Source organism: Pelobates fuscus, chromosome 6 (genome assembly GCF_036172605.1).
Source record: "Pelobates fuscus isolate aPelFus1 chromosome 6, aPelFus1.pri, whole genome shotgun sequence".
NCBI lineage: Eukaryota > Metazoa > Chordata > Amphibia > Anura > Pelobatidae > Pelobates > Pelobates fuscus.
This window is the reverse complement of record NC_086322.1, coordinates 836542-855856: the sequence shown is the minus strand read 5'-3', so window position 1 is coordinate 855856 and position 19315 is coordinate 836542. Positions and strand designations below refer to the sequence as shown.

The following is a 19315-nucleotide window of genomic DNA, read 5'->3' as shown; positions in this document are numbered from 1 at the left end:
GAGCATTGTGCTCTGTATAAGGTGAGTGGGAGCATTGTGCTCTGTATTAGGTATGGGGTGGCAGTGTGCTCTGTATAAGGTGAGGGGGAGCATTGTGCTCTGTATAAGGTGAGGGGGAGCATTGTGCTCTGTATAAGGTGAGTGGGAGCATTGTCCTCTGTATTAGGTATGGGGTGGCAGTGTGCTCTGTATTAAGTATTGTATGCTCTGTATAAGGTGACGGGGGCAGGGTACAGGCTGTGGGAGGGACACACTGGGGAGAATGTGAGTTTTACAGGAAATTGCCTGAGGAGGAAGTTAAAAAAAAAGCAGAAATTGAGATAGAGACATCAAGAGAGATTGAAAGAGACATCCTTTGACAGAGAGACATTAAAAGAGAGACCCTGGCAGATAGCTAAAGAGACAGAGCAAGAGATACAGACATCCTAATACACAGAAAGCAACATCAGTGACATAGAGGGAGAGAAGAAACACACAGAGCTATCCAGAGACAGTAAGAGAGACATTCTATGGGAGAGACTGGTTATAGAGACGGTTAAAAGGACAGACAGGTAAGTGACAATCTCAGAGAACAGAGATAGGTGGGTTTGGGGAGAGATAGAGGTAACAGCCAGCTTCAGAAGGGGCAGGAGAGACACGTGAGACAGACAAGTTAGGAGGAGAGACACAGGAGACAGACTCAGGTGGGACAGACAAGTTAGGAGGAGAGACACAGGAGACAGGCTCAGGTGGGACAGACAAGTTAGGAGGAGAGACACAGGAGACAGGCTCAGGTGGGACAGACAAGTTAGGAGGAGAGACACAGGAGACAGGCTCAGGTGGGACAGACAAGTTAGGAGGAGAGACACAGGAGACAGGCTCAGGTGGGACAGACAAGTGAGGACACAGGAGACAGGCTCAGGTAGGAGGTAGGTTAGGAGTAGAGAGACAGACAGGAGGCAGCAGAGACGGGATCAGAGAAGAGGTATGTGAGGGTTCTGGGGAGACTTGCAGACATTTCATTTTTGATGGGAACATATCGTAGCCGGATCTGATCAAATCTCTCGGAAAAGAGACCGTCTGAGGACGACTTGGGGAACATCATGCCAGGGACAGATAAACCCATAAAAGAGGGACAGCTTCATGTCAAACAGAACAAGTTTGGAAAGGTAAGCCCTCGAATTATGGCAATGTACTCCTAGACATTCATATACCGTATATCATAATGTCAGTATACAGCATCGTATTGCCCTAAATACCTGTACATTGACCTGTACCTCCATAATGTCAGTATACAGCATCGTATTGCCCTAAATACCTGTACATTGACCTGTACCTCCATAATGTCAGTATACAGCATCGTATTGCCCTAAATACCTGTATATTGACCTGTACCTCCATAATGTCAGTATACAGCATCGTATTGCCCTAAATACCTGTATATTGACCTGTACCTCCATAATGTCAGTATACAGCATCGTATTGCCCTAAATACCTGTACATTGACCTGTACCTCCATAATGTCAGTATACAGCATCGTATTGCCCTAAATACCTGTATATTGACCTGTACCTCCATAATGTCAGTATACAGCATCGTATTGCCCTAAATACCTGTATATTGACCTGTACCTCCATAATGTCAGTATACAGCATCGTATTGCCCTAAATACCTGTATATTGACCTGTACCTCCATAATGTCAGTATACAGCATCGTATTGCCCTAAATACCTGTATATTGACCTGTACCTCCATAATGTCAGTATACAGCATCGTATTGCCCTAAATACCTGTATATTGACCTGTACCTCCATAATGTCAGTATACAGCATCGTATTGCCCTAAATACCTGTACATTGACCTGTACCTCCATAATGTCAGTATACAGCATCGTATTGCCCTAAATACCTGTATATTGACCTGTGTGAGTTTGCTTTGGCTTACACTAATTATCTCCCAGATACTAGAGGTACAAATTATTACAAAAATACACCCCAAAATACATATTGTATAACTAGGAACCCCCACAAGTATTATATCCATGGATAGACCGGATCTGAGTACTCAAGTTGTCCAAATAGCACTCAGATCCATGTATTCTAGCCGAATCTCCACAAGGATAAAGTTTTTTGACTGACCATGCTCATGGCTGTTGTCCAAAATAGTTCCAGAGAAAAATAGGCAGCGGTCAATCAAATTTCGGGAGTTCCCATACGAAAACAAATGAAGGTTCCCCCTGGCTCCAAGGGAGCGAATGATCTTTGTTCGGGAGTGTCTGTTCACCGAAAAGCACTCTTCTGACTTGTCTGGGAACGGAATAAGCAGGGGTACAATCTTTCCCGGGGTTTGCAAGGTCAGGTAGCCGAACCAGAGTTCCATTAACTTGATGACAAAGTACCATTGCTTGCGTTCGGCAGACAAAATGGCCACCATTTTGTGAAGCATTTGTTTTCGGTTATACGAATGGCGGACGCCCAGAAAGAGCACTTAAGTCTGTGGTTACTTTTAAGTTAACGAGCCGGGGGTGGTCGGTGTTTGGAAGATGGTGAATACCGAACCAGGGAAAAGCATTTGAGTTCAGGGAAACTTGGAGAACTCTACGCAATAGATGATTAATAGTGGGTTCATCACAGAGGGGGTAAGTCCACCACTGGTGGCTGTCAGTATGTCAGCATTTCCGAATGATGGCCACTCCAGGTGCTACCACTGTGCTGACTGGAAAAAACTCAGTCACATGATGTGGTAGCCACATTGAAAAGCATTGACTAAATGGGTTCCTATGAGGAGTTTAAAGTAAACTGCACATGCCATGAGGAGCATAGGATTGGACATTAGTGGCGCAGGTCATGGAGTGGAAAAAGGTAAGTAATCATTTATTTATTTATTTGGTAAATGAGGGGGGGGGGATCAATGTATAGCTAGGGACACTATAGGGTAGTTGGGATGAAAGTAACCTTGTCACTGGCTTTGGGAGGGGCCTGTTTGCCAGCCTCCTACCCTGTGATGAACTGAACCTCGTCACGGGTTCTTGGAGGGGCCTGCTGGCCAACCTCTTGCCTCAGGACTATGGGTCCTGCAATATACCTTGCCCAATGCACTTTAAAAGGCTCTGTTCATGTGAAGTATGTACTTTTGTACTCCAGACAGAGAGACCGACCATTAGCCCTGATTCTTTGGTACTGTTTTAGGCATGGGACCATGTGCACGGTCGGACAAATAAATTACTTCCATAATGTGTGGGAGTGCCTTACATTGTAAATGTGTTATTATTGGTTTGTGTCCCTGTCCTCAACAAGGTCCATGTGGGTGTTCACCTTGCTTGGGGACTTGCATAAAAGGCCAGTGTGGCTGCCATTAAACAGATTTGTTTACCCCTTCATGAAGTCTTGGCTCATGTTTGAGGGTTGCTATATCACAATACTCCCCTAAATATAATCACTAGCTTTTATAAGAGCTGTTCCTGCTATGCTCTCTGGACTAGGAGAGGTCTATCCACTGGAAGCTGGATCCTGGTCTTGGGTCCATGGTGGGTGGAGGACGGAGAGACCCCAACCAAGCTGCGGCAGTTTGTGGGGTCTACTGTGGTTATGGTGTTCCAGTACAGTGCTTATGGTGCTCGCAAGTACTAGGAAGCAGTGATTGGTTGAGTTACCCGGTTGGGGTGCCAGGCAGTCTGTCATAGTAGTATTTCTAACTCCTTTAGTAAATGATAAAAGTTGAGCCAAGTTTAATGATTTATTTTTGCCAGCAGTAAATTACATTTCATCATATTGAAACTAAGCCTACATTGCAAATGTACGTTTTATAGTATTATTAAATGAACACAGAGTGTAATGTTGAAGCACTCCCCAGTATAAGTATCGTTTGACTTATTACATGGCATCCGCCACAGAAAGACGACTGGTTAGGGCTTCCGGTGATAAGCTGACACTCAGCTAATGAGCCAACTGTGGACTTCAGCAGAGGAGGTGGGGAAAGTAACAGTAAGAGGCGCAGTATGAGTGGGGTAGGCGGTGTCTGAGGTCAGGTTTCAGTGAGTGGCGCAGTGTGAGAGGGCAGCGGTGGAGGCGATCTCTGAGGTCAGTAAAAGGGGCAGTATGAGAGGGCAGCGGGGGAGGCGATGTCTGAGGTCAGGTTTTAGTAAGAGGTGCAGTGTGGTGGACCGCCTGGCACCACGACTAGGTACCTCCGCCAATCACTGCTTCCTAGTATCACCGAGTACTATAAGCACCGCACCGGACACCATAATTAACGTAGTCCCCTTAGCCGCTGCAGCTTGGGTGGGGTCTCACCATCCCTTCCCACCCTGGACCAACATCTGGATCCAGCTCCCAGTGGGAGGACCTCTCCTCCAAGAGAGTATAGCTGTATAGCCCTTAAAAGAGCTAGTGATATAGCAATCCAAAGAGCAGGGATATAGCTGGCATAGCTTTCTCCCACATACGAGACGAGGCTCTATGCTGGGGACGAACTGATTTATTGGGAGCCACACACTGCCTTTTATGCAACTACCCATGCAAGGGGTTTCCTAAATCACATTCCAGGGGCATTCCCCGCTGGACCTGACAGAGAATTAGTAGCAAGCAAACATCTAAATGAAATGATCTCTGTTACGGTTACCCCCAGGCTAGCTGGAAGCTGGACCGCTTGGATAGTCTGGATCCCAGCTTGGAGAGAGAGAGAAGCCACTTTAGCTCGACACCCAGAAGGATCCTGCAAGTGTAGAACAATCCCACTAGCTATTGTACAGCTAGGATACTCTTTCCCCACAAAACGAGTCGAGGCTGCAATTTGAAGGTCAAACAAGAACTGGCTTTAACTCCTTAAGGACACATGACGTGTGTGACACGTCATGATTCCATTTTATTCCAGAAGTTTGGTCCTTAAGGGGTTAATGACACACAGGGATCGATATTTATGCAAAATCTCAGGTCCAGGGACAGCCCCCTCTGGACCTGATGGGATACATGGATAACATAAGGGATCAACCAATGAGAATACAGTGTATCATTTGAATTTGCTACCGCCCAGCTCGGAGATAATGAATCCAATGGTTAGGGTAATACAATTATCTCCAAGCGCCCAAAACCCACGTTTATTTTACACACAGAAAACAGATTAAAAATACATAACTAACATTTTAGTATATACTTCGGTACTTTCACCATTCATTTTGTAGCTCTGGTCTGTGTGAACTAGTTCACCGAATAGCACCCCAAACTCACGAACCCTATGATGGATTTCGTCGTGGTAAAGTCTGTTCGTATATTTGGTCGCAGGTTTGAGATGGCGGCCATGTTTTTGGGTGCAACAATAGGCAGTGGGACCTCGGCGTCAACTCGTGGAACTAATTATGGCCAGAGTTGTGCACGAATCCCCGCTCTCTGCCTGGATGTCGTCGCTGTTCGGGATACAAATTTAGCCCACCGTGAAGGGGCACTTAACTTGCAGAACATTCCACATTCTCATTGAGGCCACACGCCAGGTTGAAGGTGGTCCCCGTCGTGACCCTTTCGGTAGTTTAATCGGGAGATAAGGCACCAACGGATATATCCTGGGGCCGTCAATTAGCCTGCGGTTAACCGCAAACCGCAGCTCCCTGGGTGATCAGTTGGTGGCACACTCTCCCAGCCGGGTGGTCGACCGTTCGGTAGTTTGAGAGGTGACCGGGGTTAAGTGGCGGCACACGCCAGGAGCCGGGTGGTCTGTTGTTCATTTAACGAACCGGGGTATATAATCCATTCGGGAGAGGGGTGCAGAATTCAAGTACCAAAGCCATGGCATAACAAAAGAACCAACATAATCTGTGTTTGTAACAGCTTTGTAACAATCTCCTAGTACAGAAAACATGCAATATAACAATACCTCTAAAGTACGCCCAAAACACATGGAAACACTACAAAATCACATCCCTTGATAGCCCTGATCTAGGTGACCAACATATCCAGAAATCATCCACATCGGTTCAGGGGTTCGGGATTTTCATGGAAATCACAATTTGACCGACCGTGCACATGGTCCTTTGCCCAAAACAGTTCCATGAAATCAGTGCTAACGGTCGATCAAGTTCGTTTCCACCGAACAGTGCTCTAAGTTGTATAGAACCGAACGCATGCGATTATGGAAGTCCGGTGGTGTTCAGGAGTTTCCGTGTCCAATTATAGTTCCCGGAGATTGATGCACAAACACCGCTGCCTGCGTTCACAGGAACAAGATGGCCACCACCTTGTGGTCGTTAATATGAAATGCGGCCACCCAGATGAACACTTAGAACACTGCAGTGGAAATTTTTACAAACTGTCAGTTAGGCTTAACAAGCTCCCTGGTGGTTCCCGAACCATATAACCCAAACCACACGAACAGGGCCGTTTAAAGTGTGTTAGACAAGGTATATTGTAGGGCCGATAGTCCTGAGGCAGGAGGCTGGCAACAGACTCCTCCAGGCGTCCGTGGCGAGGTTCTGTTTGCCACACACAATATGAGAGGGAAGTGGGTGTCTGAGGTCAGGTTTCATTAGGAGGTGCAGTATGAGAGTGTAGCGGAGCTCCAAGACCTAGCATAGATATCTCCGCTATTCTTTCCTCGTAGTTGAAAGAAGCAGTATAATAATCTAAGACACTTTCCCCCCCAGCAACTAGATGACACGTAGTTCTGGGAGTCAACTGATTTTATTTTGCCCACCCATGGCTTTTATGCATAGATCCCTACATAGGTTCTCCCATACAATAATACAGGGCTTTTCCTCCCAGGATGCTCTACAGAAAAATATACAATATTCTAAAACACCCCAAATTTTTTTTTCAAAAGGGGCTAATTTGATTGTATTGGAGGTCAGAGCTTATAACCCAAATTCCTCTTTGAAGCTGGACCCCAAGAGAGCCACTTTGCAAGGTGTGAGAAGTCACACACAAGTGGCCTGGAAGTCTGGCTTCAGTATAAACTAATGCTCTTACTTGCTATATGTCCTGGTTCCCTCCTAGATAAGGAGTCGTTTTGATGTGAACAAGCCCTGTGTTCCAATATCATATCAAAAAGGGACACCAATAGCGACCCACAGATCAATACTCTATATTTAGAATGGGACAAACACAATCTTCTACTGAAGCCCAAACATGATTTGCGAATCAGGGGACCACACAAAGTTGTTTGGTAAACGAACAAGGGGGAGGTACAGACAGCCAAACAAAGGGAATAAAAGTGTAGTTAGGTCCTCTATCCCATTACAGAGAGTCTGAGGTCAGGTTTCAGTAAGAGACGCAGTATGGCAGGGCAGCGGGGGAGATGGTGTCTGAGGTCAGTAAGAGGCGCACTATGAGGGGGAGGCGGAGTCTGAGATCGGGTTTCAGTAAGAGGCGCAGTATGTGAGGGCAGCGGGGGGGGGGGTGGAGTCTGAGATCAGGTTTCAGTAAGAGATGCAGTATGAGTGGGCAGCGGGGGAGGTGGTGTCTGAGATCGGGTTTCAGTAAGAGGCGCAGTATGAGTGGGCAGCGGGGGAGGTGGTGTCTGAGATCGGGTTTCAGTAAGAGGCGCAGTATGAGAGGGCAGTGGGGGAGGTGGTGTTTGTTTCAGTAAGAGGCGCAGCATGAGAGGGCAGTGGGGGAGGTGGTGTCTGAGATCGGGTTTCAGTAAGAGGCGCAGTATGAGTGGGCAGTGGGGGAGGTGGTGTCTGAGATCGGGTTTCAGTAAGAGGCGCAGTATGATAGAGCAGTGGGGGAGGTGGTGTCTGTTTCAGTAAGAGGCACAGTATGAGAGGGCAGTGGGGGAGGTGGTGTCTGAGATCGGGTTTCAGTAAGAGGCGCAGTATGATAGGGCAGTGGGGGAGGTGGTGTCTGTTTCAGTAAGAGGCACAGTATGAGAGGGCAGTGGGGGAGGTGGTGTCTGAGATCGGGTTTCAGTAAGAGGCGCAGTATGATAGGGCAGTGGGGGAGGTGGTGTCTGTTTCAGTAAGAGGCACAGTATGAGAGGGCAGTGGGGGAGATGGTGTCTGTTTCAGTAAGAGGCACAGTATGAGAGGGCAGTGGGGGAGGCGGTGTCTGAGATCGGGTTTCACTAAGAGGCGCAGTATGATAGGTCAGTGGGGGAGGTGGTGTCTGTTTCAGTAAGAGGCACAGTATGAGAGGGCAGTGGGGGAGGTGGTGTCTGAGATCGGGTTTCAGTAAGAGGCGCAGTATGAGAGGGCAGTGGGGGAGGTGGTGTCTGTTTCAGTAAGAGGCACAGTATGAGAAGGCAGTGGGGGAGGCGGTGTCTGAGATCGGTTTTTCACTAAGAGGCGCAGTATGATAGGGCAGTGGGGGAGGCGGTGTCTGAGATCGGGTTTCTGCAAGAGACACAGTATGACTGGGCTGTGGTGGAGTTGGGAACAGGTTTGCACTGCATTTTTTTTGTGTGTTTTTCTTACATATAAAAATGTACCCCATATCAGTAAATGTTTTTTTTTTTTTTTTTAAATCTTCTTTAACCTTACATTGATCCTGCAATGATATGGTTAATCCAACATTGATCATTGTGAGTGTCAGCTCCTATAATGAGATGGTTCCTCTTATAGTGAGGAACTGCCAAAAGAGGAAGAGTATATCCACAATTAAATGCCCAAAGGTTAATCTGAATGTCTAATGGTGAGATTTACAATATGGAACAAGAGCAGACTCCAAGGGTAATGTAATCTGCTCACTGTCTGTAGCCTCAAACAATGTAGATAAGAGGGATCTACTCAATCTCCTCAGTAGGACAAAGCGTTCATTGACCGCTAACGGGACCTAATCAGATCATCAGAACAGGACAACGAGTTTGTTAAAAGACAATGCAGGTCTCTTCACAACCACATAAGACACAAAGCAGTTATTGAAGGATAACTAGGATATCATCATGCCTCCCAAATCTGACAAAGTATACATTGAAATATAATGGGGGATCAACTCCAACAGAACAAAGCATTGATTGAAAGATAACAGGTCACCTCACCACTCTCGCGTATCACAAAGGTCACCTTACTCCACTCTGATGGAACAAATCATACATTGAAATATGACTGGTCACCTCACTCTTCTCGAGTATGTTAACGAGGATCACCTTACTCCTCTTTGATAGAACAAAGCATACATTGAAAGATAACTGGTCATCTCACCCCTCTAGATTATGATCATGAGGGTCACCTTATTCCGCGATGATAGAATAAAGCTAAATTGAAAGGTAACAGGTCACCTCACCCTTCTTGAGTATGATAACAAGGGTCACCTTAATCTACAATGATAGAACTAAGTGATACTTAAAGATAAAAGGCGTCTCCACAGTGTACCAGAACATGACAAAGTACTAATTGAAAGATATTTGGGTCACCCTAATTGGGTCACACAAATCCTGTGTCACAGAGGCCGTTTTGGAATATTTACTATGTGTTTTTTCCCATCATAAATGAACACTTTGGCGGACTGCCTGGCACCTCTGCCAATCACGCTTCCTAGTATCACCGAGTACCATAAGCACCGCACTAGACACCATAAGCATTGTAGCCCATTTAGCACCTTAACCATAGAGATTTCACTTGTCTGAAATTGCCGAGCGAAGAGAGCGTCACAGTACTGTGATATACACTGCCGAGTGCAGAGAGCGTACACAGTACTGTGATATATATACACTGCCGAGTGCAGAGAGCGTACACATAGAGATTTCACTTGTCTGAGATGTACCAAACTGATTGTACTTATTCTGTTCAGTTACCGAACAGTTGGACCACTCGTAAGTGGAGTTTGCAGCTCATTACCCCTATTAACACCTCTAAACTGCAACTTAATGGGTGATCGGCTGGGTGGTCGTCGTTCGTATTTGCGAACACGTGGCGGGGGCCATCTTTAGCCGCGAATACATACAGCGGTGGGACTTCTATCTCTTCATTCGTTCAACTGGATTCACTTGAGAAGAGAGGCATTTGGTGGAACCACACTCCCGAATAAGAGACACAGACTAAGTATACATACAAACTGGTTGCATTCGTATTTCTGTTCTATTGTGAACTAACGAACTAGACAGACTGCAAGCCCTGTGTAACGGATCGACGGGCACCCCGACTGGGTCCCTCCGTTTAAGGATGCTCCTAGCGCTTCCTGAGGACTCCAAGCACTGCAGCAGACACCACAACCACCGAACCGGAGAAGCATACAAATGCTCTCAAGCATACAAATGCTGTAAACAGCTGAACAAGAAAAGCATACAATCAGCTTACACTCCTGGCAATCAGCATACAATCCAATTCCCCCAATAACGAGACAACACTTCGGTTTGAGGGTTAAGCAGAATCTGACTGCCCTGGCACATGCAATCTCTTTTATTTCCAATCCACAACCACAGTACAGCCCACAGGGTATTACAGAACAACCAATCAATCCGTACAATACACACAGACACTCCCACACAAAATCCTCCCCTCTGCCTGTGATATGATTACTGAATATAATTATCACAGACAGAGAAATACAGTTTTTACAAAATATTAATAACTTCCAAAATATACATGCCATTCACATAAAACATATATTTTCCGCATGCTTGAAATATACACATACTCAAAAATCAGGGCAATCGGTTCAGGGGTTAAAAAGTTAAGGAAAAGTCCTATTTGACCAAATGAAGCATGGCTTTTCTGCCCAAACCAGTTCCACAGAGTCTTCTATCCTGGAGATAATTGGGAAGTAACCCAATTATCTCCAAGGACAGAGGCAAAACTCCATTAGCCACATGGTAGCAAAATACAATAAAATACATAAAAATATATAACTGTGCAGCTATTGCATAACCAGGTACATTCAACATATCCCCAGATAGCTTAGATCTGAGTGAACATTATGACTGTATGGTGCTCAGATCACATACATACAGTTCAATTGCCATGGAGCCAAAGTCTTTCACATAGTCTTTCGTTGTACGAATGGGCTCCATGGCATAGCTATCTGGGGTAACACTGCTAACATAGGGAAAGTACAGAATGACCCGGCTTTCGGGTCTTTGCAGGGAAAATCATCATTTCAACATGGGGCCATAGTCACAGGGCAGGAGGCTGGCAATCAGTCTTCTCCAATGCCCAGTGGCGAGGCTGGTTCCGCCACACACACACTCTGCTTTTATGCAATTCCCCCATGCAAGGGAGATGCCCACAGACAATTATGAATTACCCAATCACACACTGGTTACATCCCACACATCTCCTCCCCTTAGCCTGAGAGGTAACACAATTAGCCGTACAGTTTAAAACATACTTTTTACCCAACTTTCATAACTCTAAAACTACACATCCAATATTAATAAAAGTCACATATTATTAATCAGCATATTTCAAATACAAACATACCCAAAAATCATTCGAATCCGTTCAGCCGTTCGGGAGATAGATATAAGTCACCTTTGACCAAACGCAAGCACATTTTCATGCCCAAAACAGTTCCAGAGAATCAGGCTGTGCGGCCGGTCTATTTCCCATGTTAAAGTCAGTTCAAACAGACTAACGACAACCATTTGAATTGTCGAACTGTCGAATGAACTGTCGAATGCATTAGTTCCAGGGAAAGTGCAACAGATCCCCCTGTTTTTCGTTTAATCTGTAATATATGTTGTAACAGCCTCCTGCCATGTTGCCTGGGAATCTCTACCTTTTGTTTTCCTGCCATCATCCACATTGCCCTGTGTGGCGAAACTGACCTCGTCACGTGTCCTTGGAGGGGGCTGCTTGCCCGCCTCTTGCCTTTAGACTATGGCCCCTGTTCTTTTTCCCTGCAGAAAGGCTGGTTGTGCCTTTCTGCGGACTGTTAAAGCCATGCTACCCCAGATAGCTATGCCATGGAGCCCAGCCGTATACTGAAAGACTGTATGAAAGACTTTGGCTCCATGGCGATTGAACTGTATGTATGTGATCTGAGCGCCATCCGGTAATAATGTGCGCTTAGATCTAAGCTCTTTGGGGATAGGTAGAATGTCTGTATTTTATGTAATAAATGTAACCTTGTGTATTTTATTGTATTTCTATGTCTTTTATTGTCCTTTGTCTGCCATGTGGCTAATGGAGTTTTGCCTCTGTCCTTGGAGATAATTGGATTACTTCTCAATTATCTCCAGGATAGAAGACTCTGTGGAACTGGTTTTGGGCAGAAAAGCCATGCTTCATTTGGTCTCAAAGGACTTTGATCTATCTTTTGAACCAATGGACCAATTTGGATGATTTTGACATATGTTTGTATTTGGAGTATGCTGCTTATGAAATATGTATGTTTTATGTTTGTGACATGTATATTTTAGAAGTTATAAATATTGTGTAAAAACTGTATTCCACTGCCGGTGATAATGAGGTTACCCATTGTGTTCAGTAATCATATGACAGGCAGAGGGGAGGATTTTGTGTGGGAGTGTCTGTGTGTATTGTACGGATTGATTGGTTGTTCTGTAATACCCTGTGGGCTGTACTGTGGTTGTGGATTGGAAATAAAAGAGACTGCATGTGCCAGGGAAGTCAGATTCTGCTTAACCCTCAAACCGAAGTGTCGTCTCGTTATTGGGGGAATTGGATTGTATGCTGACTGCCAGGAGTGTAACCCTTTCGTATGGTTTTCCTGTTTGGCTGTTTCCAGGATTCGTAGAGTTTGCAGTTCAGGAGATTGGTGCTTACAGTTGCTGCCTGTGCATCTGGAAAGGGGAATATCGCCTAAACGGTTTTTAACCTCTGGTGAGCAAAACGGTCCGTTACACCCTGCACCTAAGAGCAAAGACTGTTTCTGGCCCTTTAACTGTGTTGTGCAAAGAATGGGTACGTTTGATATGGCACTTTGGATACAGACGAAGTGCCGAAGTAGTTGAAGTGGCCGCCATTAGACAATCGAACACGTGGCGGCGGTATGTGCCGTCAAATCCCGGGAACGGAAATCAGCCACACATTTGAACGAACACCGCTGACCTGTACCTTGCCCTACCCTTCGACACTGCGGCTGGAGACTAAGTCCCGTTTGAAGATTCGAACGCACGTTCGAATGGGACTTTGTCATCTTTTTCGTGTAAAATAGACTGCCACTTAACTAATGACCACCGCTGAAACTTAAGTCGAAGTGCGTTCGACTATTTGAACGCTGCCTTCGGGTTGGACTTTGTTATTTTTCAAGGCAGAAATAGACCGACCGCACAGCCTGAATCTGTGGAACTGTTTTGGGCATGCAAACAGGCGTGCAGTCGGTCCAAAGAGACTTTTTAATATTTCTGGAACACCTGAACGGATTTGTACGAATTTTGAATATGTTTGTCCCCAAGTTGTGTTGTTCATTGAAATATAAGTTTTATTCCTGTGTGATGAAAAATCAGAAAGTTATAAAAATGCATAAAAAAGTATAAGTTTTAGCTTGGAGATAATTGAGTAGATACAATAAGAAACTCTATTATCTCCCAAGCAGAGGGGAGGGAATCTGTGGGTTGTAACCATTGTCTGATTGGTTAATGTTTAATTGCCTTTGGGCGTCTCCCTTGCAGGGGAGCACTGCATAAAAGCAGAGTGTGTGTCATTAAACCTGAGTTCTACAATCTAGAGTCCTGTTTCTTATTGGGGGTAACCGCTATACAGCTATTCACGCTAGCTCTTGTAAGAGCTTCTTCACTTGGATCACGACTGGATGCTGAGAATCCTCCTCACTGATGGGGAAAAGGACACCCTCCAGCGGTTGAAACCCCTCTGCTACACGGGGTAACCGCTACAGAAGGTAAAACTTCAGCGGTGTTCGTGCCGTTCTGTAGCCGATTTAAATTCCATGAGTTTCACGGCACACACCGCTGACTGCATTCGAATGAATCAAAATGGCCGCCGCCATGTGTTCGGTTTTCTAATGGCGGCCACTTCGACTACTTTGGCACTTCGGCTGCATCCGAAGTGCCATGCCAAAACTGCAGGTAAAGGGCCATACACAGTCCAATACAAGTTCATAAGCCCCAAATCAGTTCCTTAAAGGGCAATACATCCCAGGGGCCATAGTCACATGGCAGGAGGCTGGCAATCAGTATTCTCCAATGCCCAGTGGCGAGGTTGGTTTTGCCACAGGGGTTAATTTTCATTCCTGGGCTGCTATATGGTCTTAAAGGCAACATAGGCCCAGCAAACCAATCTGGCAAATTTCAATGTGCAAACATGGAAAATGAGAAAGCCCTACATTTGACCCCTGTAAGTTTGCAAAACCCCATAAAACCTTGGGGGCACTGTTGTACTTGGGAGATGTTGCTGAACACATATTGGGGTGTTCTTTTTCAGTAACACATAACAGGAGATGAGAATCCATGCCTAAAGTACAATGTGAGAAAAAATAACACAAAAAAATGACTACCCAAAAGGTTGATTAAGACTGGTGGTAGAATTAGTGCATGGAAAGAGTTAAAATACCACCATTTGAAATATCCTAGGGTGTCTACTTTTTAAAAATATATGGTTTGATGGGGGGGTATATTACATTGGCCGACTTCAAAAATGTCCCAAATAGGACCTGGGTGCATGATGTCCGGCTGTGAAAATTCCAAGTTGGAAAACTGGAATGCACACCCTCCAAATAAGGTCTTTTAGCCCCCAGAGACACACCTATACACTGGGGGTATCACTGTACTCAAGAGATGTTGCTGAACACATATTACGGTGTTCTTTGGAAGTAACTGTAGCGGATTGCATTAAGGCTGTCCTCAAAATTAGTGTATTTTAATATGCTTTTGTGTATTGCTTAATCCATGTATTCACATTGAATGCAGCATTCGGCTGATTGGTAAAATCACTCCGTTCACTATACAAGTGAAACTACCACCCCAGGGATAAGTGTGCCTCTCATTACCATTCGCAACAATGTTGCAAACCCCTAATTGGCAATCGGTACTTTGTTCTATGGGTGGCCGCCATTCAGTACCTTGGGAAGCAAAAGCCAGAGCCTGCCAAAGTAAAGGCCGTAGCCCAATGGCCCACCCCGAGGACCAAGACTCAGGTGTTAGCGTTTCTAGGGACGGCAGGGTACTATAGAAAGTTTGTGCCCAATTATAGCGCCCTGGCCAAGCCCCTTACTGACCTTACCCGTAAGAATCTTCCCCGCCAAGTAACCTGGACCCCGGAGTGTGAGCAGGCATTCCAACACTTGAAAAATGCCCTTGTAAATGCCCCTGTCTTGGCCTCTCCCAATCCAACTAAACATTTTCTTGTCCACACAGACACTTCTATGTTTGGATTGGGGGCAGTACTGAGCCAAGTCAGGGCCGATGGCGGAGAACATCCAGTGGCTTACATCGGTCGCAAGTTATTACTCAGAGAAGTAAGCTATGCCGCCATTGAGAAGGAATGCCTGGCTGTGGTGTGGGCCCTGAAGAAGTTACATAGTTACATAGCTGACAAGAGACTTGCGTCCATCAAGTTCAGCCTTCCTCACATATGCTTTTGCTGTTGATCCAAAAGAAGGCAAAAAACCCAGTCTGAAGCGCTTCCAATTTTGCAACAAACTAGGAAAAAATTCCTTCTTGACCCCAAAATAGCAGTCAGATGTCTCCTTGGATCAAGCAGCTATTACCCCACTAATTAGAAATTGTATCCCTGGGGGGGGCGTGGCCGGCAGAGCACTGAACCAGACGTCTATCTGTGGAGCTCCGACAGGAACCCACAAAAAAGAAAGAAAAGCCGATAAAAAAACAAACTTTACTCACAGCAAGAGACCCACGAACCCCCAGAGAACGAAATGGGCCGCAAGAATCGTCAAAGAGCACGACCCGAACCCCCGCGTATGCCTGATATCAGGCTCTCCTTCAGCAGGCCTGAACCGCGGCTGCAGCCCAAGATGGCGCCCGAAGCCCACACAGACCCAGAAGCCTCGGAAGACTCTCAGGAGGGAGAGGAATCGATTCCCTCATCCGCACAGGGGGAGACCCCCCACACCTCGGAGTCAGAAGAAGACTCATCCCCATCTACTAAAGGGGACATTAAGAACCTGCTAAAGGACCTGAGGAAGATCTGGAAGGCAGATCTGGCGGAGACACAAAATGAAATGGGGATTATACAACAAAAAGTGAAAGAGGTGGAGGAGAGAGAAACCGCCAGAGACAGCCACATACAAAGCAACAGCAGCCAAATAGCGGAACTCACCACTCAGGTACGCCAGATGCAACGGGCAATGACACTGCTCGAAACCAGACACAGACAAAGGAACATCCGTATTAGGGGTATCCCAGAGGCTGTTGAAGGGGAGCACTTATTGGAGTTCGCCAGGAACTCGATAGCAGCTCTGGGAATCAAAAGTGAAGCAACCTCACCCGCCATAAAAGCAGCATTCAGGGTGAAAAAGTCCGCTGCAGCACCTAGCGACGCCCCGAGAGACACAATCGCTCTCACAAGAGACATAGCGGTACGAGCCGCGATCATGGCCAGATCCAGGGAATTACAAACCATACACTACGAAAACACTACACTGGCGATATACAGCGATCTCCCTTTTGCAGTATTGGTAGAGAAGAGGAAACTGGCACCCATAGCAAAGAGACTAAGAGACAATTCCGTGAAGTACAGATGGGGAGCGGACGGGTCACTCTTGGCAATGTCGGGAACAGGACAGGTCACCCTCACTTCCTCCGAGGACCCAGAACCTTTCCTCCGCAGCCTTAATGCACTAACAGACAGACGACAACAAATACAACCGGAGCCTACACCAAAGAAACGAGCAGACCCCAAGGGGCACGACATACTGACCCCTACGACTCAGGGCCACACCGCACCACGGTGGAGACTGGAATCTGCAGTAGTGAAGACCCTTCCATTGCAAAAATTACGGGGCTCGAGGAACACTACCTGAAGAGTTCCAGCGCAAACCTACAATGCGAGGACGGCAAAACAAGCCTACGATCAATGACGAGAGACCGAAGACACAACTACAATCTAGAGACACTTTACTTTAATCCTAGACATTACAAGTAAAACTAGCATATTTTAACCTAGTATCATATCTCCTTAACATGAAGTGTTGTTTAGCTATATGTGATATGGACCCATACCCAGCATTGCAAATGTTTATATTTTATTTTACTATACTTTACTCTACATATATATTGGTCACGTTGTAAGATTTATGTGCAAAAGCTAATAAAATGCAAATTTAAAAAAAAGAAATTGTATCCCTGTATGTTATGTTTTTAGTATTTATCCAATTGCAATTTAAACATCTGTATAGACTCTGACAAAACCACCTCTTCCGGCAATGAATTCCATACCCTTTTGCTCTTACTGTAAAAAAACCTTTTCTTTGCCTTAGATGAAATCTCCTTTCTTCAAGCCTAAATGTGTGACCTCGTGTCCTATGTATAGCCCTGTTTATGAATAGATTTCCAGATAATGGTTTGTACTGGTTTGTACAGTCGTATTTGTATGGACAGCCATTTTCCTTGCTCACGGATCACAACCCGTTGGTATGGCTGAACCGGGTGGTAGGGGACACTGCCAGGGAGTTTGGCGCTGCAGCCATTTGACTTCATACATCCAGTGCCATCCGGGGAAACAGAACGGAAACGCCGACGGGTTGTCTAGACAAACAGACTTGGAAAAATGATCCATGAGCAACCCCAGACATCCCCAAGCCGATCCGTGGAGGATCAGACTGTGTATGCCGGCTTGTGGGCAAGGGGGAGCAGTGTAGCGGATTGCATTAAGGCTCTTCTCAAAATTTGTGTATTTTAATATGCTTTCGTGTATTGCTTATTCCATATATTCACATTGTATGCAGCATTCATATGATTGTTTGGTAAAATCACTCCGTTTACTATACAAGTGAAACTACTGAACAATCAGACCACCCCAGGGATAAGTGTGCCTTTCATTACCGTTCGCAACAATGTTGCAAACCCCTAATTGGCAATCGGTACTTTGTTCTATAGGTGGCCGCCATTCGGGATACGAACACGTGGCAGTGGCCATCTTAACTCCCGAACAGCGGTGTTTGGTCGTCGAGTGTCTGGAACCTAAATCGGACACTCGACTAAGCAAACACCGCTGAGACCTCCAGACTTCCATAGCTTAGTGCGGAAACAACCGAACGAGCCGGTGTTAGGTAGAAAGACTCATCCAAACAAGGGGATTCACATTAAGGGAAGCAACAGCCATTTCATTCAGTATTTTCATCCGTTTATACCCATGAACCAAGACCGACCGCAATGCCAAAAGTTATGGAACTATTTTCAGCTACTGTTACCTGTGCGGTCGGTCAAAACTTTACTCTTCCATAACTCCCGAACCCCTGGTCCGATCTGGGTGATTTTTGAGTATGTTACTTACCCAGATCAGGGCTATCAGGGGATCCACTATTTAGGAGTGTACCCCATGTATTTGGGGTACATCCAGAAACTGGGGAAATACTGTACATGGATTAAGTGGATTATGTGTGGGAGGTAACATGTATTTTATTGGTTACTGTATTAATTACTGTGGGTGTCTCCCTTGCATGGGAGAATTGCTTAAAAGCAGGCATGTGAAATTAAACCTCAGTTCTGTTCCTAATGCTGTGTGTTGTCCATTCATTGGGAAACGTGTAGGATATTTTTGGATTACTTTACTAATCGTGGATATTATTCTCTTGGGTTTTATTACTTGTTCCTGAGCCTTATTTGGATTACCAGCGGAGATAGTCTGTGAGAGACCAGCTCTCCGCTACAGTAACCCTTAAAGTTATCCGTACATGTATTCTTAAATTGCTATGTCTGTCAACAAAATCACCAATTTTTTTTTTTTTTATATATATATAATTTGGCATAGATTGGTGGTATAATGGTTGCATGAAAAGAGTCAAAATACCCCAAGTTTAATACCTTGGGCTGTCTTCTTTTAAAAAAATAAATAAATACATGTGAATGGTTATTCGGGGATTCCTGACAGATATCAGGGTTACAATGTAACTTGTGTTCATTTTGTATAAAAATGGTTTGGAAATAGCCAAGTCCTACTTGTACTTATAGCCCTATAACTTTCCAAAAAGCTGAGAACATGCTAACATTGGGTATTTCTAAACTCAGGACAAAATTTAGAAACTATTTAGCATGGGTGTTTGTTGGCGGTTGTAGATGCGGAACAGATTTTGGGAGTCAAAGTTCGAAAAAGTGTTGTTTTTTTTTTTATTTTTCCATCATTTTGTTTTTTTTTATACTAAATTACATGATATAAAAATAATGGTATCTTCAGAAAGACCATTTAATGGCGAGAAAAACGTTGCATAATATATGTGGGTACAGTAAATTAGTAAGAGGAAAATTACAGCTAAATACAAACACAGCAGAAATGTAAAAAAAGTCCTGGTCCTTAACGGTAAGAAAATTGGCCACT

The 19315-nt window shown here is 45.2% G+C and overlaps 1 protein-coding gene across 1 annotated transcript in view; it reads left to right on the top strand.

Moving 5' to 3' along the window:
* Positions 1 to 315: 315 nt before the first annotated feature.
* DOK1 (docking protein 1) overlaps positions 316 to 19315 on the top strand; it is a 115542-nt gene continuing 96542 nt past the window's right edge. Inside the window, exons 1-2 of the mRNA XM_063457493.1 lie at positions 316 to 863; positions 909 to 1148. Coding sequence (XP_063313563.1) covers positions 1083 to 1148 — 66 coding nt within the window. The 5' untranslated portion in view covers positions 316 to 863; positions 909 to 1082. The remainder of the gene's footprint in view (positions 864 to 908; positions 1149 to 19315) is intronic.